The 24,996-nt window shown below is 44.9% G+C and overlaps 1 protein-coding gene across 1 annotated transcript; it reads right to left on the bottom strand.

The window, feature by feature from the left end:
* Nucleotides 1-334: 334 nt before the first annotated feature.
* On the bottom strand, nt 335-17,815 carry LOC146178050 (neprilysin-1-like). The gene is made up of 5 exons (XM_084581675.1): nt 17,578-17,815; nt 15,042-16,006; nt 8,451-8,965; nt 3,548-3,830; nt 335-693 (listed from the first exon to the last, which is right to left on the bottom strand). The coding sequence occupies exons 1-5, from the start codon at nt 17,639-17,641 to the stop codon at nt 394-396; spliced, it is 2,127 nt and encodes a 708-aa protein (XP_084437801.1). The 5' UTR covers nt 17,642-17,815; the 3' UTR covers nt 335-393.
* Between the last annotated feature and the right edge of the window lie 7,181 nt (nt 17,816-24,996).

The following is a 24,996-nucleotide window of genomic DNA, read 5'->3' as shown; positions in this document are numbered from 1 at the left end:
TGTTAGACACCACGCTGATTTAAACTCATCAAGCCCGGTCTCGTGCAACAAATCTGGACCAGAAGCCTCTGGTCCATAAACCACAGGCTCACAGAGTGCTGCACAGACACCTCGACTTCGAAATGTCTGAAAAATCTACTTATGTTTTCATGTAAAGTGTGTGGGCACTCGAATATCATCACTGCTGTCAGGCTTAACCAGAGGTCTCAAATGATCTTATTGGACCTAGGCAGCGGGCCTTCCTGAGGCAGTACTTGAAGTATCGGCGTCTTCGTGTTATTCGGCGACGCGTTTCAGCGTTTGTGTTCCTCTGTCGCAGGTGGATGTCGCTTGGGTTAATAAAACATACGAAGAAACAATTGTAAGCGCGATCTATTTCGCTAATCGTACATTCTACCAGAAAGAACAGCGCGATGAGGGACTCATGGCCGCACCGTTGGGACACTTGAAGGCTTCGGCAAAGGCCTTCATGTTTTTGAGCGGCACATTACACCGTTGCACAAATGGCGAGTACTGCTTGGCCTGAATGACGCCTGATGTGGCGCACCACTTGGTGCACGAGGCGATGAAGAAGAGCTGCTTGGCGTCGTACTTGAGCTCTGCCAACTGTCGGCGGTCGCCGTGGCTCACGAAGGCCTCGTGGGCGGACACAATACCGCTGAAGTCCGCCATGTTCTCGGAGTCGGCCTCGTCCTGCGAAAAGATGGCAGAGGTGACACACAGTCTCGTGACGAGCCAAGTGCAGTCTGAAATTCAAGCCTAAAGTGAATAGGGCCCATTTTTAAATGCGCTTCAAACCTTACGAGGAAGATAACGGACTTATCATCTTCACTAGCATTATATACTATTTTTAGCATTTCACTGTTGCCCATTCGAGCCAGGGGACGCAGTAGAAAGGAAGTGGTTCAGACATAAGCGATAGCTGCCAGTAGATAAGGTAAGATTTCCAGGTGCCGCTTTGGATCGTCCTTCAGTGGAACGCGCACTGGACATCATTCTATAACGTTAGCCTACTGTAGCAATTTTCACTGAAGGAATTCTTTTCGTCACGACAGCGTGTTTCGTTTAATGTCGTCACATATGGTTTGGTTTGATTTGTGGGCATTAACGTCCCAAATTCACTCAGGCTATGACAGACGCCGTAGTAGAAGACTCCGGAAATTTCGACCACCTGGGGTTCTTTAACGTGCACTTACATCGCATAAAACACGGCCGCCTTGCTTTTCGCCTCCATCGAAAAGAGGCCGCCGAGGCCGGCACTCGATTGTCGTCATATATATTATACTCTCAAGATATTGCTAGTTTCAAGAGTTATGTGTCTAAAAGGAAAAACCGGTTTATTAATTAGAACGTGAAGTAATTTTTATTTTCAAAACGTGCATCTCTTTTTCCCCGGATGCGAAAGCCGATGATTTCCGAAAGCGTTCCAGTGCTATGGCTGCCGGTGCTTCCCGGTTAAGAAATGGCAATCCGTATGTGAACCACAATGTTGACCATATTGAATTATTAGTCATGTAGGTAATTCACAGGCAGATGCGGAAGTCGATGAAATTTCAGAAGCAGGTTATCACATTTGTATTTGGAAAGGTAAATCTGACTTAATATAAATCGAAAATCAATTTAAACGAAAGAAGCTGAGGCGTTTGAAGCAAAACCGAGTGTGAGAGAGGTAGAATAAAGGCATTCCACGTTACTAAAACAACTGAAAAATGCAGCACTACTGCTTCACTTTTACTTCCGAACAATTAGTTTACATTCTAGAAAGGATGCGTGCGAATTTTCTAAGCGTCATGTCTGCGTTTGCGCAGAATTTTATTACCGTTTTTCGGTCGTTCCTGCCTTCTATTCAGGCTTTTAAACGTGCCTTCCTACCCGCCTTCTTTTTTACCCTGTTTACGGGCCTATACTTGGAGTGTCAGTTTTTTGTGATTTTGTTTCTTGACACTGCTTCTTATGGTGGGTCGATCTTTTTTTTAAATTCGGTGGAGACATTTGTGTCAGCGGTATTCGAACCATGGTGTTCTTGTACGCCGGTTTTAGTTTTACGTCACCGCTGCCCTAAGATGTCTTTTAAAATTTAGAGTACTGACACACGTTTTTACGCATTTATTCTCGTACAGCAAATATGTATGCAGACCACAATATTATATACATATCACAACCTGTATTCGTCAACAAGCGCGAAACAGCTCAAAATCGAATGTTCCCTTTCAATGCTTTCTTTATGAACAGCCGAATTTTGGATAAGGCGCCAAAGTTTTGTGCATGTGGTGGATAATAGCCTTCAATATAATCCTTTCTTCGACCTCTTCGTTGATTCCGACAATAAATCTAGCCCGTCTCATTAAAAGGAATAGCACTCAGTGAAGCAACTCCTAATATGTGGTAGCTTTGTTCATGGCTGACGTGTTTAGAACAAAACTTCGACATCACGGTCATCACATGGCGGTTGAAATCAACATCGATATGGGTGAAAAAAATTCATTTGCAAATATATTTAGAGGTCGTATGCGACTACAACGTACTACCTCCCGTACCGTATCATGTTTGGTACCATTAAGAAAATGAAAACACTGAACAAAACTGCAATATTTGTGCTGCTCTGAAGGATTCATGGTGGTAACATGACATCGTGTAATATGTATGTGAGAGTGCAGTCGAGTCACCTTTGTGTAGAGCGCTCGGGCAGTGCTCATCCCGCAATAAAAAACTGAAATTAAAAATCAGTCGACGATTTGCGGACAAAGTTCACATGCTCATCTTCACAGGCCTGTGTGGATCTACTTCCGTATAAGCATTGCTTATAAAAAGTAGAAACTGCGACGAGGTATTCATTTTTATGCAGGGAAGTGCGCCGATCGAGCGCTCTACTCAAGGGTGACGTCGACTGTACATCCCTATCTATACCACGTACCCTGGGATATTTGCGGGTCGGAGCGGTATCGGTGCGAACTTATTTTGGATGCACTGTTCCCGCAGCTTTCGCCATTAAGCCTCACTCGCACGTTGTTACTGACGTTGCTTTCGGGAAATGGTTTGACCTTTCTCTGGGAACAATGGTCTTTTTATTACTCACCTCGCTATTCGAGAAAACATTCTTAGGGTACAGTTTTTCAGTTTCTGGAAAATTTGTAAATTGATACGTTTCTTTAATTAAAAAATGAACTTAAGGCAATGTCATAAATATTTAATTTAAACGAATCGTATTAGCTAAGCACCTATGAATTCGTGTATTTTGTGGGAATAGTACACTCCATTTAAGTTTCTCGATGGAAGATTTTTTGACCGCAGATGCATACCCTCTAACAAGGCAATGGTAACAAACATTTCTCAGTGTTATTGCTCTTTGAATATTTTATAAGTCAGACACAAATACTGAGTTTCGTTCACAGATTAACGAAGCCTGGTTGACAGCAATGTGTATGAGACCTGCACTCTGTTTTCTTGCTTGTCCCCTATGCCCTACAGAGTGAAAATTATCCGAAACATGCGTTGTATTTCCCTAAGACACTTTGTCTAATATTCATGCATAGCTAGCCGTACTCACGTCATTCGCTCCGTGTGACCGACGGAGACATAACACTCGCTCTGCGTGTTGTTCCCAGGAGCGGTTTGACCACCAACGTTCCCAACGGCCCTGCGCGTCAACGAGGCTGCCTTGCAGGTCGAAGGCGTGCGTAATTTCGTGGCCGATGATTTCACCCAGGGAGGCATAGTTGATTGCCTTGGGCAGTGCGGGCGAGAATAGGGGTGGCCGCAATGTTGACGCCGGGAGAACCATCTTGTTGCGGTACGGGATGTACGCCGCATTGGTCCGCGTCACCGAAAAGCTGCGGCGCACGAGCAAAATGAGGCTCTGTCGAATCATGTGGTTTGAGCGCTATTTCTTGAGAGATTGCATCAACGTCACGTGGCTTCCGATCGATGCTACAAAGGATCTGGCTTGTGCAACTGGCATTATAAGAGTTTCCTTGAACTAATGACGCCTGGAAAGGCCGCCATTAGAAACTGACTGGAAACATTTAACTCGAACCCTAGATAGTGAAGCTAGTTTAGCAGCGCTGTTGGAGGAACTAGAGGGTATGAAAGGGTATGAACCCGAGTGGCCGGAGTTAGACTAGCTGAGTCTGCAGAGTGCAATAACTTAGGAATCATCAATACCTTCTTCAGCAAATGGAAGAACCAGATGTGGACATGGGAAAGTATTAATAGAGAGACTAAAAATAAAATCGACTTCATACTGTGTTCTAACCCCGCCATTATGCAGGATGTAGAGGTAACCGGGAAAGTGCAATGCAGTGACCACAGGATGGTAAGGTCTCGAATTAGTCTAAATCTGGACATGGAACAAAACGGATTGTAATAAAGAAGTCCATCAACAAATTAGCAGTGAGAGGGAGGACAGAAGAGTTCAGGATCTCGCTGCAGCATTGATATCCAGCTCTAACCGAGGATGACGACAATAGCCTAGAAGCAATGAACAATAATTTCAGAGATATTATTACTGAGTGCGCTGCAGATGTAGACGGTAGGATAGTTAAAGAGGATAACGGTAAGCTGTCTAAGGAGACGAAATATTTGATTAAAAAACACCACGGTATTAAAGCTCCCAATCCAACAGACGAGATTAATTTGGCAGATGTATCGAAGCCAATCAATAAGCGCAAAGTAGCCGGTATAGAAGTATAACACGGAGAAAATTAAGCATGCTGTAAAAAACAGTAGAAGACTTAAAGCGATGAAAACAAATTGGGCACAGGCAAAAATCAGATGTATGCGCTAAAGAACGGCGGGAAACGTCATCACGAATATGGACGAAACAGTCAAAGTAGCCATGGTGTTCTCTACTGATATCTGCAGTATCGAAATTAGTCAGAACAATAATGAGTTTTGCAGTAGGGATAAGCAGTCAGACGTCCCGCCAGTGAAGAAGGACAAAGTTAAGGAAACGTTAGAAACTATGAAAAGGAGGAAAGCATCTGGAGAGGATCAGGTAGCTGTAGATTGGTTGAAGGATGGGAGTGGGGGGAGGGAGGATATTGTGCTGGGAAAACTGGCTTCCCTATATACGCAGTGGCAGATATTATCGACTGTATCGGAACCATGAAAGAATGCAAAAATTATCTTAATTCATAAGAACGGGGAAACAACATTTTTGGTCCATGGCCCCTTTTCCAAGTATTTCATCCCAGAAAGGCCGAGCACCAGGACGGGGGAAATCTTGTACCGATTGAAAACCGGTGGGTACCCGGCGGCACCGGAGATCGAACCCGGTACCTCCCAGATGAGAGGGGGATACTCTACGACAAGGCCACCGCTTCGCGTATGAAAAATGTGATACCAATCAGCTTACTGTCTGTTCCGTGTAAGATATTTATTAAGGTAAACACTGCAATAAAGCAAAACACCAAGCAGGTTTTCGGAAAGGGTACTCTACTAACGATCATATCCATCCCATCAACCAGGTGATATAAAAGTTCCCGGAATATAACCAGCCCTTATACATAGCATTCAGGTGCTGAGAAACAGCATTTGACTCAGTACAAACCACGGCGGTCATGCAGGCATTCCGAAATCATGGTGGAGACGAGCCATACGTGAAAGTACTGGATTATAAATATAGTGACTATAAAGCGACCATAGTTCTGCATAAAGAATATAACGGAATTCCTATAAATAAGGTGTTAGGCAAGAAGACACGATCTCCTCAATACTATTCACACCTTGCTTAGAGGAAGTATTCAGAGACTTGGAATGGGAGCAGTTAGGGATAAGGGTAGATGGAGAATACCTCAGTAATCTGCGATTTGCCGATGACATTTCCTTGCTAAGTACCTCGGGGGATGAACTGCAAATAATGATTCATGACCTACACAGGAAAAGTAGAAATGGAGGTTTGAAAAGAATATTCAAAAGGCTAAAGTATTATTCAACAGCCACAGGAAGGAACAGCAGTTTACGTTAGGTAGGGCAGCAGTGGAACTAGTAGGTGAATACGTCTACTTAGACAGGTAGTAACCGCAGATCCAGACCATGAAAGGGAAATAACAAGGAAAATAAGGTTGGGATGGAGCGTATCTGGAAAGCACTCGCAGATTATGACTAGCAGCTTACCGGTATCGATCAAGAGGAAAGTATACAACTGTTGCATATTGTCACGACTCAAGCCACAGGGAGCCGTGAAGGTACACGTAGACGAGGCCTGAGAATAATGTAGGCTTCTAGCTCCAATAATAGAGTCCAGCACCAGCGCGCCTCTCGAGCCGACAACCGCTTCGTCGTCGTCGGCACCAAGCACGGCGGCCGCGGGGCGCTGGGCACGTGGCAATATTACCAGTACTCACGTATGGGGCTGAAACGTGGAGGCTAACCAAGAGAGTTCTAGGTAAGTGTAGCACAACGGAGAGCGCTATGGAACGAAAAATTGTAGGGGTAACTTTAAGACTTAGGGAGCGTGCAGAGTGGGTCAGAGAAATAACTCAAGTTACCGACATTCTAGTGGAAATCATCAAGAAGAAATGGGCATGGGCAGGACATGTAGTGCGAAAAGAGGATAATCGATGGTCGCTTGGGGTAACATAATGTGTTCCTAGGGAAGGAAAGCGTAGCAGTGGGCGGCAGAAAGTTAGGTGGGAGGATGAGGTTAAGACGTCTGAAGGGTTTGCAGCTAGCATAAGACCGGGTTAATTGGAGGAATATGGGAGAGGCCTTCGCTCTGCAGTGGGTATAGTCAGGCTGATGATGATTATTAATATTTACGGGTCGCAAATGTGCTACCCCTTATTTTTGTATCTACTAACATACACTTAGGAAGGGCTCCGCCGAATGGTACAGTGGTTACGGCGCCCGTCTAGTGTTTCCAGGGATGCGGGATCGAATCCCAGCCTCGGCGGCCGCTTTTCGCACTAGGCCAAAAGCAAGGCGTCTGCGATGTGGGATGTCAGTGCTAGTTAAAGAATCACAGGTTGTCGAAATTTCTGGAGTGCTTCACTACGGCGTCACAAAGCATGGGTCGCTTTGGGACGTAAACCACACAAAGCATAACGAACACTTAGCTCATGTTGACTAGTAGGTCCCTCGCTGCTTAGGCAGTGCGTGTTTACGTTACAGCGATCGATACATTACATAATGTCGCGGTAAATACTTGTCTACAGTTTTCACAATAGATAGTGAGAGCTTTCTCATGAGGTAAGCTCAAAAAAATTGAAAACAATTTGAGCTAGTCCGGACATCCCTGCAAGAATTGCAGAGATTTCAAAGAGTTTGGAGGACATTTTAGCACCGTTATTAGGCTATGGCACGAAACTAGCTCTCAGTTCTGTGAGCGGTCACACATGCTAACGTAGACGTAGGCACTAAGTTTTTCACAATCTTTATTATTACTAGACCGTTTATGCGACAAATGCAACGGCCTCGCACCTGTATGCGACTATTGATCGTTCGGTGTTTTTCACTGCTCGAACGTTGTGTTGTTTCGTGTGATTGATATATTTTATTTTTCTCCACACTGCCGATCCCATCTAGCGACTGCCACCTGCCTGCCGCGTATCCAGAGCAGCCATTTCCGCTTAGTCATGCCGCCAGCCTCCAAAGATCATGTGGCACGTGACGTCAACACTGCGACGCCGAGCCAGTGATCTCGGGTCGAAAAGGTGCATATCGGGATTTTCCGTTCGTATGGACGAATGCGTAGACAGAGACGGTGCCAGTTTTGCTACGCGCTGCGCTAGTGTTACGCTAACGCTTTCAGGGGCACCGAAGGCGCAAACATAAGCAATATCTGACTTTTATGGCTGCTAGTATTATAAGCTTCGCTAACAATACCAACTAATTTCACTCATCGCCATCTCTAAGCTCAGTAGAGGTGTAATTCCGATCTCTCAACAGTTGGATCCTCTAAGCAGCGTCCCCTTGCGACAAATGAAAGCACGCTATTAAAGCACGCCATTTCCGTCGCTTCTGTGCAGCAATAGATTAATACTTGTAATCTCAGCATTCAAAACATCTGTTCGAATCCCCTGAGTGCAATTTTCTAAATCTTTTTTTGTTTGCAATTCACAACCTTCAAATGAGTTACTAACATCTATTCCAGTGTATGTTAACTTTTAGGTTGCATTATATGATTATTTTGATTCTAAATAGCCGAAAAGCCAGCCGTTAACAAAGCCAAAAGGTACCGGTACGGCAAAGGTTACATTACGCGATTACATTTACCGTAAAAACTTTCCCTTCTACAGTGAATTTGTGCTAACTTTATGATGCGTTTAGAGACACGGCTCAGCAATAATCGCCGTTTAACTAGCTGATAGACAAGCAGCGATGAGAAAGAAGTTGCGGGACACTACCTTTAAAGGAACGAATTACGCCGCATGGAGCGATGTCCATGCTAACTACATTTTTTCGTTGCGTTAGTAAAGTGGCGCTATCAGAATCAGGATACATGTACTCACTAGAAGCTCGAGTGATTGGTGATCTGCCAGGCAATTGTCTTGCTCATGGCGTCTAGCCATGGCTCCAGAAAATTATTGTCGACGTCCGGATAAGATTGGTACACTTGGCTGAGTTCTTTCTCTGATCTAAAATAAGTTGGATATCCAACGTGGAGGTCCATGACACGGACTTTGTTTATCGCTGTCGTCTTAGTAGAGCTGTCCAACCAAGTTGAATTTTCGATCTCTTCTATTATAGACTCCCGAATGTCGTTCGTCATCTCTCGTGCGGCCTTAAGCGTGCTTTGCGGCACCGCTTTGGACAAATACAACGAGAGGAGAGGAACCTGCATGGCTTGAAGGACTGCCGAGATGCACTCTGATATTATGTGCTCTTTTCGGTAGAAAGAGGTGGCAATCTTGCGAGACGAGAATGGCATCAAGGTTCGGACCAACTCCCATGCTATCAGAAGGCTAAGCTCTTCCCCTAAGTTGGCGTGAAGCTGGTCGAAAGAAGACAGGGCACCGAGGTTTACCTGCGGGATGAGAGAATTCCAAGTCAGCATCGAAAACTGCCGTTTGCACTGTTTGTCATGCAAATGTCTGTACATTCTTTTACTTATTGTGTAATTATAATAAAAGTTCGAATAATTAGGAGAACACCTGAATTCGCTATGGTCCGTGCACCATGATCCGTACCAAAGACCGTTCTTCGCCTATGCATTATAAATCAAAAGCCTTTCTATGCTCATGGTACATCGGCTGGTCGTGACCACCGGACATGTCGGCAGATGTGACCACCGCAAGTGTCATCAGGAAATGTTCGCCGTATGAAGAGATATTAGAGATGGAAAATTTATTGATATTGATAGTAATTAATGGAGGCCATATTAGAGATTAGTAGAGGTTTTAATGACTAAAAAATGGCCGACGATTAAGTTACTTCCTAATGCAAAATTTGAGCGCAGCTCATCAGCTGGTTCACCTTTTCGATAGATTGAGGCAAAGATTTCTACTATACTATATACACAACTATATACAACTACAGACAACATTTTTTTTTTTTTCAGACGTATTCCTTCAAGAAACACTCCACTAACAGTTCTTGGAAATTAAGTTATCGGGAGTATACGAGAGGCAGCACGTGGGCTCATAGGAACGTTGCGCGACGAACAGATAGCAGCGACTGACTGATGCCGATGACGCCACTAGCGAGAGAAGAGAACGTGACTGCGCTTCGGATTGGGATGCGTGCGCCATGATCCGTTGATAGCGAACCAACGTTTCGGCAGCCGGAGAGCACCCTCGCTGCCACGCAGAAAGAGGGGGGGGGGGGGGGGGGTGCGCACAACACACCGATAGCACGCGCGGTCGCCGCCACGGAGGAAGCGGGAGGGGGTGGGGAAAGGAGCGCACGCTGCCCCAGCTGCGGAGCTGGTTACAGGAACAACGCCGCCGACGCCAACGACGACGCCAAAAGCAGTAACGGCCGCCAAAGCGCTGCGCTCAAAAATTCCGACATCACTGCAGAATCTCCACTGAAAAAATCCTCTTGCCTGAACGTTGGTACGTTGTCCGCGAAATATGTCACCAGGATTCCGCGATTGACATTTACTGCGCATTTCCTCTCCTGTGAATCGTTTTTATAACGCCGATGAACTTTCGATGCGTTCATCGTAACGCTGGCGCTTGTGTCCGACAGGGGGCTAGCGATGTATGGTGTACACTCAACCTTTCACATATAAACACTGAAAATTCTGCAGTGCTATCGGAAGTTTTCAGACTGCAGTTGGTTGATTACTTCTCTTTTCACACTTTGTAATCATTCTCGCATATTAGTGCACGCAAATCACGCTCTCGTTCACGTTCAAACATTTGAATTTTCAGCCCCCTGAAGTCAGGCATAAGTAACCGGGGACCGAGCACACGTCACCCCCTTTGGTCATCGATATTACCACTCCCTGCTATTTCGACGTCTGGTAGACTTATTTGGCTCTATGGACATAACTAATTAACCCACATCAATCATTATGTCACTTGAATACCTTTCTTTGACGCTTTATCCTATGGTACCATTCTTTTCCCGATACACCAACTGGTTCCTCTTTTAGGCTCCGAGAAAATCATGCCCATGCTAAACCCGCCTGAGTAGCCATAAAATGCTTACGCTTTATTAATGAATAATAATGACTTATAAAACGAATATATGTAATAAAGACTTGTAGCAACAATTTATTACAAAAGACTAAAAATGCTTATTAATAAACAATAATGATTAAAATGACCACTAACTACTTGTAATGACCACCAATGACTACATTTGATCAGTATGTGTAATGACGACATGTAGTGCCTGTTGATTATAAATTACACAAAATTCCTTGTAATGAGGGCTATTGACTAAAATAGCTACACGTGACTTGTAATGACTAAAAATTACCAATCAATATCACTAACGGCATTCTGCATACATTATGTCAGAAGATTTGGTCAACCCTGCAGTGGCCACAGGATTGGAGGAGGTCAGTTTACATCCCCATTCCAAAGAAAGACAGTGCCAAAGATTGTTCCAACTACCGCACGATCACGCTTATTTTTCATGCTAGCAAGGTTATGTTGAAAATCCTCCAAGGTAGGCTGCAGCAGAATGTGGATCGGGAGCTTCCGGACGTGCAAGCTGGGTTTCGCAAGGGCAGAGGAACTAGAGACCAAATTGCTAACCTTCGCTGGATCATGGAAAAAGCAAGAGAGTTCCAGAAACCCATCTACTTCTGCTTTATTGATTATGCGAAAGCGTTTGACTGCGTAGATCACAGCAGATTGTGGCAAGCTCTCCAAGAGATGGGAGTTCCAATTCACCTCATTTGTCTCCTCAGGAACCTGTATCAAGGGCAAGAGGCCACAGTCAGAACTGGGCATGGTCTTACTGATTGGTTTCCAATCGAGGAAGAAGTGATGCAAGGCTGCATACTGTCGCCCGGCCTATTTAACCTATATGCAGAGTGCATCATGAGGAAGGCCGGTCTGGACGAGTCTTCAGCTGGAGTGAAGATAGCTGGAAAACGTATCAACAACCTTAGATATGCGAATGACACCACTTTAATGGCAGAAAGTGAAGTAGAACTCAAGAGACTTCTGATGCGCGTACAAGAAGAGAGTGAGAAGTTTGGGCTTAAACTGAACATTAAAAAGACAAAGATCATTGCGTCTTGCCCTATCAAGTCCTGGAGCATCAATGGACAAGAAGTGGAAGCCGTGACAGATTTTCTGTTCTTGGGCTCCAAGATTACCTCGGAAGGAGACTGTAGCTATGAAATTAGGAGACGCCTGCTTCTGGGAAAGAGAGCAATGGTTAGCCTTGACCGCCTAGTAAAGAGCAGAGACATTAGTCTGGCAACCAAGATCCGTATAACTCGTGCTATGGTCTTTCCAGTTGTGATGTATGGATGCGATAGTTGGACTGTGAAAAAGGCTGACCGCCGAAGAATTGACACGTTTTAATTGTGGTGCTGGCGAAGACTCTTGAGAGTTCCTTGGACTGGCAGAAGATCAAAACAGTCGATATTGTCGACCATAAACCCTGACTGCTCACTGGAGGGTCAAATACCTAAAGTTCAAGCTCAGCTACTTTGGTCATCTGATGAGAAGAGAGGAGTCGCTGGAGAAAGATTTGATGTTGGGAAAGGTTGAGGGTCGCCGGAGAAGGGGTAGGCAGCGAACGCGATGGTTAAATGGCATTCTCGAGGCACTGCAGATGAAGTTATGTGATGTTAGGAAGATAGTGAGAGACCGGAAAGCGTGGCGTGACATTGTCCATAAGGTCACGAAGAGTCGGACACGACTGAACGAGTGAACTGAAGATCTCTAACGACGAGTCATGCCGACTACAATTATTTAGAAACCACTAAAACAGTTAATAGATGCTAGTAATGACTAAAATGAGAAGCCAACAGAAAGAAGGCGCGAAGAATACGTAGAGTAACGAGAAGACAAACAGGCCAATCATAAAGGAGGAAGAGTAGGCTTTTACCGTTCACGTTTTAAGAGATATCTTAACAGACCCTTTACTTTTTTGTGCATTCTTGTCGTGCAGAGGACTTTGGTTCGAATCAAAATAGAGACAAATAAATTTTAAGAAATTGTGCATTTTCTTCGGAATGTCTTCAATTTGGGCTGTTTCTCCATTTCCATTTTGGGCTGCGGTGTCGGATTTTTGGCAAACCGATCTCAACACAGAATAACGCACACACATGATAACCAAACAGAGTATTTTTTTTTCATTCGCAAGTTTCAACCAATATCTATAAGTTACGATGATAAACGAATGCCTGGTGCTGTGCTGATGCAGAGAAAGCAGCGCCTAGTGTTGAAGATGTTATCTATAGTGCTGATCGAGATGTTCGGCTTAGCGTAGAAAAGAGAGTCACTGGCACTTGAAGCATGTGATCTTATCAGGAATGTAAATCAAGGTACGAAGGAACATGTCTGTGTAAGCTGCAAGCTTAATAAAATTTTGATATGCGTACTTTTCAAAGAGATTAGCGCACTTGAATTCAAGCTTTGTGTGGGCACAGTTAATGCGTTCCATGTTTTTGCCTAGTTTTGAGTAAGACCCAGCCTAACTTCACTAATAGAACGGAAGCCGTTGAAATAGACTCTTCACGATGCTCATTCAGAGCTGTTTGGAGCTATAGGCAGTTATAAATGTGATTGCACGCCTTCTCTATTCCACTCTGTCTTTTTTTTTTCGGTAGTTTGGCACTCCTCGTGCATAATGTGTATAAGACGGTATTAGAATTATTAACCATCAGAAAACAAGGCACTGCCTCGTGTTCCTTGTAGGAAGAAAATTATGTCCACTAGGAGATTGTCATAATTTAGCACGAACAAGGGGAGGACGAGGGAGCAAGACGCAAATACGTTCATTATCAATAGATACTTGTACTTAGGCGGCTACTTCAATGGTAGTGGACACAGTGAAACCGCACATCGCGCATAGGAAATGAAAACTCACTGCGTGGCGCTGTTGAGGCAGTAAAAGAAGGCAGCGAAGTGAAAATATGATCGTTCCATGAAATTACTTATGGTAGCACATGAGTGCACGCAGCTTTGCCAAATTCCAAATCTCAGAAAGACGCTTTCAGCGGATAAGCTTCATCGACACGAGATCCAAGATGCTCAGACCAAGGAAATATGGTGCCAAAAGAATTAAGCGATGCCTCAGCCATTAGCATTGTCACATTGATTGCTAGCTGCATGTTGTTGACGCTCCGTGTTTCTCTGCCCCGATCTCCTTTCTTTGCATCTGAAAGCTATATATGATGTTTTGAATGCTAGAGCATTAGTACACTTCACCTGGCCTCTCGCATCCCCGCCAACACATTCCTGCAGACCGAATACTTGTACCACGTGGTTGATGTCCCCGTAACGTCGTCATTGAAACAACGCAGCCTCAAAAACTTAGACCTGCCTCATAAGAACCTGCAGGTAATTTTACTTTAGCTCACGGACGTCGCTAGACGTGTGACAGGTTGGCGTTTGGTATTGCATCAAAGAACAGTTGGAATAATCGAGAATAATCCAGCTGCTAACGGAGGCAGTGACGTGCCAAATCGACAAGCGGGACTCTTGCGCTTTCGTTTATTATGTCGCCGAACGTCTATGGCAATTCTATTGAGCTCAAGATTGACAATACAAATATCGACCAGCAAAATGAGATTTCATGTGATATAGGTGACCTAGAAACAATGTATTTTGTGCAGTATAATAATCAGAAACTCCTATTTCTGAATTCTGCTTCTGAATGGCAGGAATCAGAATTCCTGTTATTTTCTGACACAGACCAAAACATTATCAAGTAGAAAGGTGCCGAAACGTAACGCAGTCGAGTATATGCTGTATGAATCTCATTGTCTGCGATTTTCTTTTTGTTTACATGGCTCGCGATGCTGGGATAAAGATATTTTGAAATCGCTTACCTACCCTTGAAATTTCAGTGCCATTGATATGTAAATACTCGGAAGATCCAGACTCTGATACTTTCTTTAAGATGGATACTGGTAAGACAGGTCAAACAATTATCTGTATATTTTGAATTGTAGTGGCATTCGAAGTCCATTGAACAATACAGAGATTATATCTAACAATCTCCTTTGACTCTAGGTTACCAATCCTTCATTGCAGTTTGTCCTCTGTGGAAATAAAGAAAACCTGTGATCAGCGAATCGCAGATGGTTAAGCACTATCCTTTCACTTTTGTCTCACATCTTTCCGAGCGCAGTATAACCTTGCAAATTAACCGGCCTACAGACGTCCTATCACCTTACATAACATCGTCACTACTTGAGATTTAATTTCATTGTGTATGAAGACAAGGGTCGCCATACAGGTGTGGCAAATACTTTAGTGGACCTATCAATAAGGCCTTTGTGCAGCCTGCGCCCGCATATCTGAACAATTTCTAATAATTTTAAAGGCGTAAATACCTTTTCGGCTAATATCGTAATATTCTGCGATAATATTGTAGGAATTGTTTAATAATGTTCATGGCTAACGATGAAGTAATAGGATTAGCGCCAGGTTTTCCGGCATCCTTTTAGAAGTACACCTCACCTGAACTTCATCTTCTGCTTTGTACACACCCCCAGAGTGCTCTGAGATCAGGGACGCCCACCGACCGGTTGATATACTGGGCGTATAGTTCTGAAGAAGTTCCACACTTGAAAAGACGGTAACCTGACTCATCTTTAGTATTTCCGGGTTGAAGATGATGCTTGTGGCTGTATTTTCCATGTGGATTACATTGAACATCCAAAGGAAGGCCTGTATCGTTCTGGGATGTATTCCAAAGGCTAGCATATGAACCAGGTAAAACTCCGTCGCTCGCGTGTACTTGCTTCGCTGCTTTAGCCAGATCAGGTGAGTAAGGCTCAGCGTCAGGACCAGCTGTCGTTTGCCATGAGACAGCTTGGCATCATCCAGGAACATGCCTAGAAGTGTCACAATATTGTACTTGAAGAAAAGCATGATGATCTTGTCCAGAGCTTCGCCGTTCCCGGAGGCGCTCAAGCCGAGGCCCAAGGACTGCACAAATGTCATCAGGCTCTGCGTTTCTTCAGCGGGACTCTCAATGCAGTTCTTGTAGAGGGCACCCGCCTTCTGAGCAGGACTCTGGTTTTGTGACGGATATGACCAGCTGCTGTCCAATGATCGTACTAGAGTGCGGTACATCTCGTCATCCATCTGGATGAGTACCTGGCCTGAGGAGTGTTTGTAATTACCGCAGACAAAGCTGTAAAAGTCGTCGCACGGGTTCACTTCTGGCTTCATGATGGCTTTGAGCATCTGGACCGCACTGCTGCATTGGAGATTTTGGCATATCGTTCCTCGCATTTCCAGCACTGTGGTGGAGCCAGTTTTTGGCTCCTTCTGCAGCATGAACCAGGCGACAATGAGCGCAGCCATCAGGGCCAGAATCCCAGCCATGACGACTAGGCATGCCCCCGGGTTCTGACTTGGTTCGGAATCATCGCCTCGCTCTTCTTCCCTGCTGGAATCCTCGGACATTCTCAGCAGCGCTGCGCAAACAACAGATGTCCACGTTTGTCAGCTACAGATATCAAGGTTTCAGTATGTTTCTAATTGACCAAAGAATTACAATGAAAGAAATAGAAGTATTTCATAATTTTTTGCCTATAGACAAATGAGAAAAATAGAAATTGCTGCACCCTTGCATTCTTACGACAGCATTCTTAGTATCACAGAACTAAATAAGGCTCATTATTATACCCACAGCAACAAATACTTCGATTTGACTACTGAGGTTGCTGGCTCATCTATGTGATTTAAATACATGCCGCATGATATCGGTGGTCATTACCCTAAGCACACTGCGTATGTGACCCGCACTCATCCAGTTTCTTAAGAGTTGTAATTTGGGCTTTCAGTTGCTTGGAATAAGAATTGAGGACCAGCCTTTTCCTGCTGGTTTTCCCTGCGAGACAAAGGCACCATCAATTTCTGCAACTGCACAAACTCAGTGTTAATAATTACCTTCAAGAGATTAAGCAGCGACTTCATTCTAGGTATCCTCAACATCATAGAATGTCATCATCATCAGCCTGACAATACCCACTGCAGGGCGAAGGCCTCTCAAATATTCCTCCAATTAATTCGGCCCTGTTCTAGCTGCATCCGCTTGACCCCTGCAAACTTCTTAGCCCCGTCCGCCCACCTAAATTTTTGTCGCACCCTGCTACGTGTTCCTTCCTTTGGAACCCAATTTGTTACCCTAAGCGCGAATCGGTTATCGTCGAAGGCGTTAATCTGCGCGCTCATCTATGCCTCCCTATGCACAATTTCTGTCGCCGAATGTTTTGTCCACAGCATCGTCCTGCGTCATTGCGCTTCTACAGCTATCATTATCGACCGTGGAGCTGCATTTACCACTCGCTTCCCTCGGGCTGTACTGAACCTCACATACACCAGCCAAAGACGTACAATGGCCTTCCGCAAGAAGAGAAATGGCTTGGTGGAATGCCTACAGGCCCTTGGTGGACATGCTTTCAATGCATGTTGATGCCGAGCACAAACCATGGGACCAAATTCTTCCATACGCAACATTCGCGTATTGTACTGTGCAGCAAGAAAGGACGCGGCTCACTTCTTCGAATTAGTCTGTTGCCAGTTTACTACCCAGCTAGATGCTGTGCTACCTGTGTACATCCCTGACTGTGATACGGATGCTTTCAATGTATGTTGATGCCGAGCGCAAAACATGGGACGAAATTCTTCCATAGGCAATCTTCCCGTATTGTACTGTGCAGCGAGAAAGGACGCGGCCCACTCCGTTCGAATTAGTCTGCGGTCGCCAGCTTACTACCCCGCTGGATGCTGTGCTACCTGCGTACAACCCTGACTGTGAGATGGAACTTTACGTCGACATCGCCACTCAGGTTCAGCGTGCGGAAGAAGTGCGGCAACTAGCCAGACAACGTATTCATCGTCATCAGCATATCTATTCTGACCGCTACAACCTTGGACGCCGCTATGTTAACCAAAACCCAGGTGACTATGTGTGAGTCTGGACTCCCGTTCGTCGCCGCGGGCTGCCCGAAAAATTACCCTGCGCCACTACTTCGGTACTTACCTTGTTGTCCGCCGTCTCCGCGACGCGATGTACGAAGCTGCACTAGCCTCACCAGCGCGCTCATCGCACAACAGCAAGCTCAGCGACATTATGCACGTGGTGCGAATGAAGCCGTACTACCACCGATCCCCCGACTGACCTTCAGACAGAACGCAGTCTATTCCGTGATGTCAGACTCGTGGTGTAAACGCTTTTACGCTATTTTTCTCCACCCTTCTCTCTGACGGTAACACCGCATCAGGACGATGCTCCACAAGAGAGGGCAGTGACTCGTGTTAGAAGTAGAAGAAGAGAGACCGCAATCGGAAGAAATAGAGGACGTTGAAGTGTAGGCCCGTTCCTGGTGCCCTCTTTCCCTAGGTCAGCTCTCACGGTTCTCTAGTTCAGCGGTTGCAGTAGTCCTTCTGTGTAACAACTGTTACAATATGAGCGTTTCGATGCGCTTTAGCTTCGGTGCAGGTTTTCGACACCTGCTGGCTGCTGCACAGCTGTTAGAAAGAATAATTGCAGCCAAGGAGGAAACTGAAATTCGCCTTCATAAAAAGTAAAGATTTACCACAATCTAGTTAATGATGCAGTTCTTTAGCTTGTCCGCATATTTCAGGCCAATTAATATGGCGTGATAATAAGAAGGGCACGGAGCACATGCTTCTTCGTTTTAGTTCACATCTCTTAGCTTGAGCGACATCATTTCCTGTGTCGGTAAAACACTTAGCCACTCTACCAACAATAATGATCAACATGGGTCTCAAGATTCTTCTCTGCTTTTCACAACCCGCCATGATCATGCGGTCAGTCTGGCGAATGACGATGCTGCTCTTTCGGATAACCTCTCAGCGCTATCGCTTTATACACTAATTGTTGAAGCTTATAAGTCTGTCTGGAATAGAGTGCATAAGGCTGGCCTCCTTATTACAAGTGTCAAAGCCAATATTAGGCGCAAGGTCCCTTTCTGCTTTAGACAACATTTCATTATCATACCCAACACTGACGCCTCAGACAGTTTGGTCAACGGCGGCTTAAGGACGCTTAGAGACCCCTCGATGTTGTCAGAGCCGGCGACTAAAAGCAAAGCTTGTGGGGTGTCCCAAAATGTGTCAGACGGTCAGAAACTTTTCCGAGAAGACAACGCAAAACTATAAGATGAAAAAAATTAAGATGTCTATTGCAACGAAGTTGTAAGCGTTCGCAAAGGCAAAGCCAGCCAATATTTTGTGTCTCACAGAAAATTGTAAAGTAGCGCGCGCATTGCGCTCATGTTCTTTTCACAACTATCTCTGAAGTACAGCTAGTCGTCACCGCTCGACTGAAAGCTGGTGAAGTCGTGGCATAGTTTTGTTAACTAAATTTGGTGACGCAGAAGCTCTCCTAATAAGCGTCTGATGCAAAAAATGTTTTGTAGCATCCGCTTGCGGATCCTCAACCTCGTCCATGCAACTTGCTACTCGTATGTCAGGAATCCTTGTCTTTTTCTGAGCTACACAATGCATACTAATTAGCGCACAGTTGGTGTCTAGCAATTAATTAAAAAGCCATAACGCGCAGACATAAAGCCTCGCAGAAACCAAGTCAAACGTCCATGCGTGGCGTAGGGAAAGCATCGCCAACCCGTGGTGAAAGGGTCCAGTAAGACTGCACACTGACGCCATATTCTCACCCCAAAGAGAAAGTCAGTGTTTTCAGGGCCTGGCAACTCGGTCGTATAACGCAGTCGCCAGGCATCACACAATTCGACAAGCAGTGAGTGGAATACATGTGACATGTCAACTACCGCGTCATTTATCCATTGCCTCCATTTCCAGCTCACTACGCAGAAGCAGGAGTTTTTTTTTTTTTTTTAGAATGGGACCTTTATAACCAGCGCGTTAGAAAAGCAGAGTGCAAGTGGAGGGCAGTCTATTTTATTTACACTGCACATGAAGCGCCCTTAAAATTGATAAGATGGTAGACATTTGGAAGAGAGTCAAAGGGTATTCGAGTACAACGATCGATAGGAGAGTAACTATTTTGCCGCGAGTGCCGGTCTTGGAATAAAACGTAATTGGAAAGTCAAAAAAATTTATTCAAGGGCATTTCCGATCTGCCGACTTGGTGAGATATATGGCTGCTATTATGAACTGAGGAGACATGTTCCTTTAGAGGATCTTGTCCGATGCTACACCATATGGGCTCGTTACTTCAGTTCGACGCTCGCGGTTGAATTCCTTGAGCAGTGGAATATTTTTCTGCGACTTTGAAAGGGCCCCAAAAATTGTTTCTTTTGTCCCTGCGAGGGAACTGGGAGAACGCGTCTGCATAACTGGAACAATGGGACGCCGTATTCCGCTATCTCCGGTAGATGAAACCTTTGGCGGATTGACAGAAACGACAAAAGCAACACGCTGTGTAGGACCTACTTACCGTATCTACAAAGGTCTCGACAGTATTATATAAATTCTGTCCGCTCAGGGAACTCCTCCTATGTCATACCTGCTCGCCGTGAATGCCAGGTTGGGGCTATCAGCAATCCTCTCAGTGGCGAATAGCCGCGTATCGAACATGCGGCGTTAATGGTGCTATCGCGCTACATTAAAAGTCGAATTTTTAAGCTCTCCAATTATATTCAGTGCACTGCTCTCTTCCGACAGCCTATCACCTCCTGGCATCGATAAATAATCAAAGGAGGTCACATGGCAACGTGGGGTCATAACGGTGAGGTTTGATGCGGGAAAGCGAAATGTATGACAAGTAGTGTTGCCTACCTATGCAGTGGATTCCCACACGATTTCCTGGTAAAGCAGACAGTGGCTGAAACGTTGAGTTTCAGAAGGCGTCTTCTTCTTTGTGCCTCGTAAGACATTACATGCACTCTTCTTCTACTTCTACTACCTTGGTAAATGTCACAGACCCACTAAAGGGGATTGGCTAGGGTTCAGTTTGGACGGTCAAATGTGCTACAGATACTGAAATAGTGTAATAAATCAATTATCAACCAAACAAAAACCTAAACTTTAAGATCACACAATTGAAAGAAAGGAAGAAAAGTACGGAGCAAAAATATGGAACCCTGTAAATTTGGAATACAATTGTCAAGAGAATGCGTCCTTAGTTTTGAGGTAGTTATGCAAATAATGACACATTTCAGGCAGCGCAAATAATCTTGCACTCGCACCAAAGGTGCGTAGAAGCGGGATCGAGAAAGTAAAACACAATAGGGATATTGAAATTTCTAAATATACCCTTCTCTGATGTGAAAACCTCTGGGAAGCGAAAAGGAAATGCTCAATATTTTCAATCCCACCGGAAGCCTCCCAAAGATTTGTTTGTCTGAACCTGTAATTGACATGAAGCAACTTTCCATGAGTAGATGAGATGTGGTAGTGTGCCGTAGATAAGGAAGGATCATTGTTGATAGCGCTGAAAATGGGACATTCCAAAATTGATAATATTAGTGATGGCACATAGAACAGGTGCATCAAGAACTGATTAAGCCAAGACATCTGCTGCTTCATTCTCGAAAATACCGCAGTGCGCTGGGGCCCTGTTTAAGCGTATTTCTTTCATACATCCCGGTATCAAAACATTTAGTGAGCGGCCCAAAAGACTCTCCCGTGCTGACTCAAATGACACCAAAACCGAAAGACAGTATGACGGAAAAATTATTTTTACAAATTGCAGGAAACTTTTAAAGGTACAAGCCCAGTTGCCATAACCTCTACTAAAGGGATTGGTGTGTACGGGGACGCGCACAGAAAACGTTCAGGAAAGAGGCTTACAAATTCCGATCGCTGCCTTCTGTGTGGTCACAGACGCATCAATGGTGATTACAGTGTCATCTGGGAACTTTCCAAGGTGATTAGATTAGAATATTTCTCCACTTAACCCGGTTCTGTGCTAGCTGCATCCACTTGACCCCTGCGAACTTCTTAATCTCATCCGCTCACCTAACTTTCTGCCGCCCCCTCCTACGGTTTCCTCCCCTTGGAATCCAGTTACCCTAAGCGACCATCGGTTATCCTCTCTTCGCACTACATGTCCTGCCCATGTCCATTTCTTCTTCTTAATTTCCACAAGAATGTCGGTAACTTGAGTTATTTCTATGACCCACTCTCCACACATCCTATCTCTTAATGTTACCCCTACCATTTTTCGTTCCATAGCCCTCTGGGTTGTCCTCAACTTAAGTAGAACTCTCTCGGTTAGTCCTCCACGTTTCAGCGCCATAGGTGAGTACAGGTAAGATGCAACTGTTATATACTTTCCTCTTTAGCGATACCGGTAAGCTGCTGGACATAATCTGCGAGTGATTGCCAAATGCGCTCCATCCCAATCTCATTCTTCTTATTTCCTTATCATGGTCCGGATCAGCGGTTACTACCTGTCCTAAGTAGACATATTCGCCAACTACTTCCAGTACTTCGCTACCTAATGTAAACTGCTGTTCCTTCCCGAGGCTGTTGAACATTACCTTAGTCTTCTGCATATTGATTTTCAAGCCTACCTTTCTACTTTTCCTGTCTAGGTCATCAATCATTATTTGTATTTCATCTCCCGAGTTGCTTAGCAAAGCAATGTCATCAGCAAATCGCAGATTACTGAAGTATTCTCCATCTACCCTTATCCCTAACTGCTCCCATTCCAAGTCTCTGAATACTTCCTCTAAGCAAGCAGTGAATAGTACTGGGGAGATTGTGTCTCCTTGCCTAACACCTTTCTTTATGGGAATTTTGTTACATTCATTATGCAGAACTATGGTTGCTGTGCAGCCACTGTATATATGTTCCAGCACTTTCACGTACGGCTCGTCTACCCCCTGATTTCGCAATGCCTGCATCACCGCCGAGGTTTATAACTCAGTCAAATGCTTTTTCGTAATCAATAAATGCTAAGTATAAGCACTGGTTATACTCCGAGCCTTTTTCTATCAACTAATTGATGGTATGGATATGATCGACAGTAGAGTACCGTTTCCGAAACGCTGCTTGATCCTTTGCTTGATTGTAGTCTAAGGTTGACCTGATTCTATTAGCGATTACCTTAGTGAATACCTTATACGTAACAGACAGTAAGCTGATTGGTCTGTAATTTTTAAGGTCCTTAGAGTCCCCTTTCTTGTGAATGACGGTACCACGGTACCATGGTTCCGGTACCGTCGATGACGCCAGGCACTGCGTATACAAGGTGGCCAGTTTTTCTAACACGATATCGCCCCCGTCCTTCAGCAAATCCGTAGTTATCTGATCCTCTCCAGATGATTTCCCCCTTTTCATAGTTTCTAAAGCTTTTTTGACCTCGTCCTTCGTCACTGGTGGAACGTCTGAATGCTTTTCCCTACCGCCAATCTCAATACGGTCCTGACTACTTTGGCTACTGTAGAGATTTGTATAGAACTCCTCGGCTACTTTGACTATCTTATCCATATTCGTGATGACGTTGCCCGCCTTGTCCCTTATCGCATACATCTGGTGTTTGCCTACGACCAATTTCTTCTTTACCGCTTTAAGGCTTCCCCCGTTCTTTACAGCATGCTCAATTTTCTCCATGTTATACTTCCTTATATCGGCCACCTTGCGCTTATTGATTAGCTTTGATATCTCGGCCAATTCGATCCGGTCTTTTGGATTGGAAGCTGTCATTCTCTGGCGTTTCTCAATCAAATCTTTTGTCTCCTTAGACAGCTTACCGGTATCCTCTCCAACTGTCCTACCGCCTACTTCTACCGCGCACTCAGTAATCATATCTCTGAAATTATTGCTCCTTGCTTCTAGAGTAATGTCGCCACCCTTGGTTAGAGTTGAATACCTATTCTGTAGCGAGATCCTGAACTCTTCTGCCCTCCCCCTCACCACTAATTCGTTGATGGGTTTCTTTCTTACTAACATGTTGCGTTCCTTCTTCAGATTTAGGCTAATTTGGGACCTCACCATCCTGTGGTCACTGCATCGCACTTTACCGATTACCTCTACATCTTGCATAACGGCGGCGGTTGAACACATTATGAAGTCGATTTCATTTTTAGTCTCCCCGTTCGGACTTTTCCATGTCCATTTCCGGTTCTTCCGTTTGCTGAAGAAGGTATTCATGATTCGTAAGTTATTGCGCTCTGCAAACTCAACTGGTAATTCCCCCTGCTATTCCTAGAACCAATGCCATAGTCACCTACTGCCTCATCTCCTGCCTGTTTTTTATCTACCTTGGCATTGAAGTTGCCCATTAGTACAGTATACTGCGTATTTACTTTTCGCATTGCCGATTGTACAGAAGCTGTCAACTGCCTGGTTATCATAACTACATGTAGGTGCATAGGCCTGTACAACCTTCAGTTTATACCGGTTATTAAGCCTAATTACAATCCCTGCAACCCTCTCATTAATACTATAGAATTCATCGATACTACCCGCTATATACTTATTGACAAGGAAACCTACTCCTAGTTGTCGCCTCTCTGGTAAACCTCGATAACACAGCACATGCCCATCCTTCAGTACAGTATATGCTTTATTCGGCCTCCTAACCTCACTAAGCCCTATGACATCCCATTTCATACCCACTGGTTCCTCTAACAGCACTGCTAAACTAGCTTCACTAGCTAGGGTTCTAGCATTAAACGTTGCCAGGGTCACTTTCCAATGGCGGCCTGTCCAGCGGAGCCAGGCTTTTTAGCACCCCCTGCTGCGTCACGGGTCTGACTGCCATCGTGGTAAGTTGTTCCGCAGCCGCTGATGACTGAGGGCCGGGGTTTTGTGGAGCTTATCATGAGAGGTTGCGGCCAATTACTGCACCAGGGTTGCCAACTCCTGTTCTGGTGAGGGAGTGCGTTGCCGGAGGTGTTCACCGGCATCAGGTCGCACCCCAAACCTGTTTATGCAATTCCATCGACACGCGGATTTTTTTTTAATCCGGTCGAGAATTGCGCGGCACCGGGATTTGAGCCCCGGTCCTCTTGCATGCGAGGCGGATGTTCTACCGCTGCGCCACCGCTGCTGTACCAATGTACCAGTATACCAAGTTACCAATATAATTTTCCTCTATTGTGAACCACCAATATACTCGGCAGGTGGTTAAAGGTTACGGATGCTTTGAAGCGAAAGTGTAAAAAATTGCTGTCATTTTGAGGCTACGCAATTCTTGAAGGTCATTCAATCAATGTTCATTGTAAAGTCCGATATACCTCTGCAACAGTAGATATCCGTTGGGTGCTTCTCGCAATCGGGACAGCTTTTCGTGATGTCCGAAATACTGCCTCGAAGTCTACATTCCGTCTTAACTACTGCCGCTCAAATGATAAAAACTTTTCAACTGAAGCAGTTTTTACACCGCACGATCAACAAATCTTGCTCAGCAACAGACAACTAAAATGCTTGTCAGGTCATACAAGTCACATTTGCGGACGCCGCGTCGTCCGCGCTCGAATAGAGCATCTTCTGCGGCGTCGTCTGC

This window comes from Amblyomma maculatum, chromosome 10, assembly GCF_055883805.1.
Source record: "Amblyomma maculatum isolate TAMU_Amacu chromosome 10, ASM5588380v1, whole genome shotgun sequence".
In the NCBI taxonomy this organism is placed as follows: domain Eukaryota; kingdom Metazoa; phylum Arthropoda; class Arachnida; order Ixodida; family Ixodidae; genus Amblyomma; species Amblyomma maculatum.
Note: the sequence above shows the minus strand (reverse complement) of the source record. Positions and strands in the feature narration are given on the sequence as shown.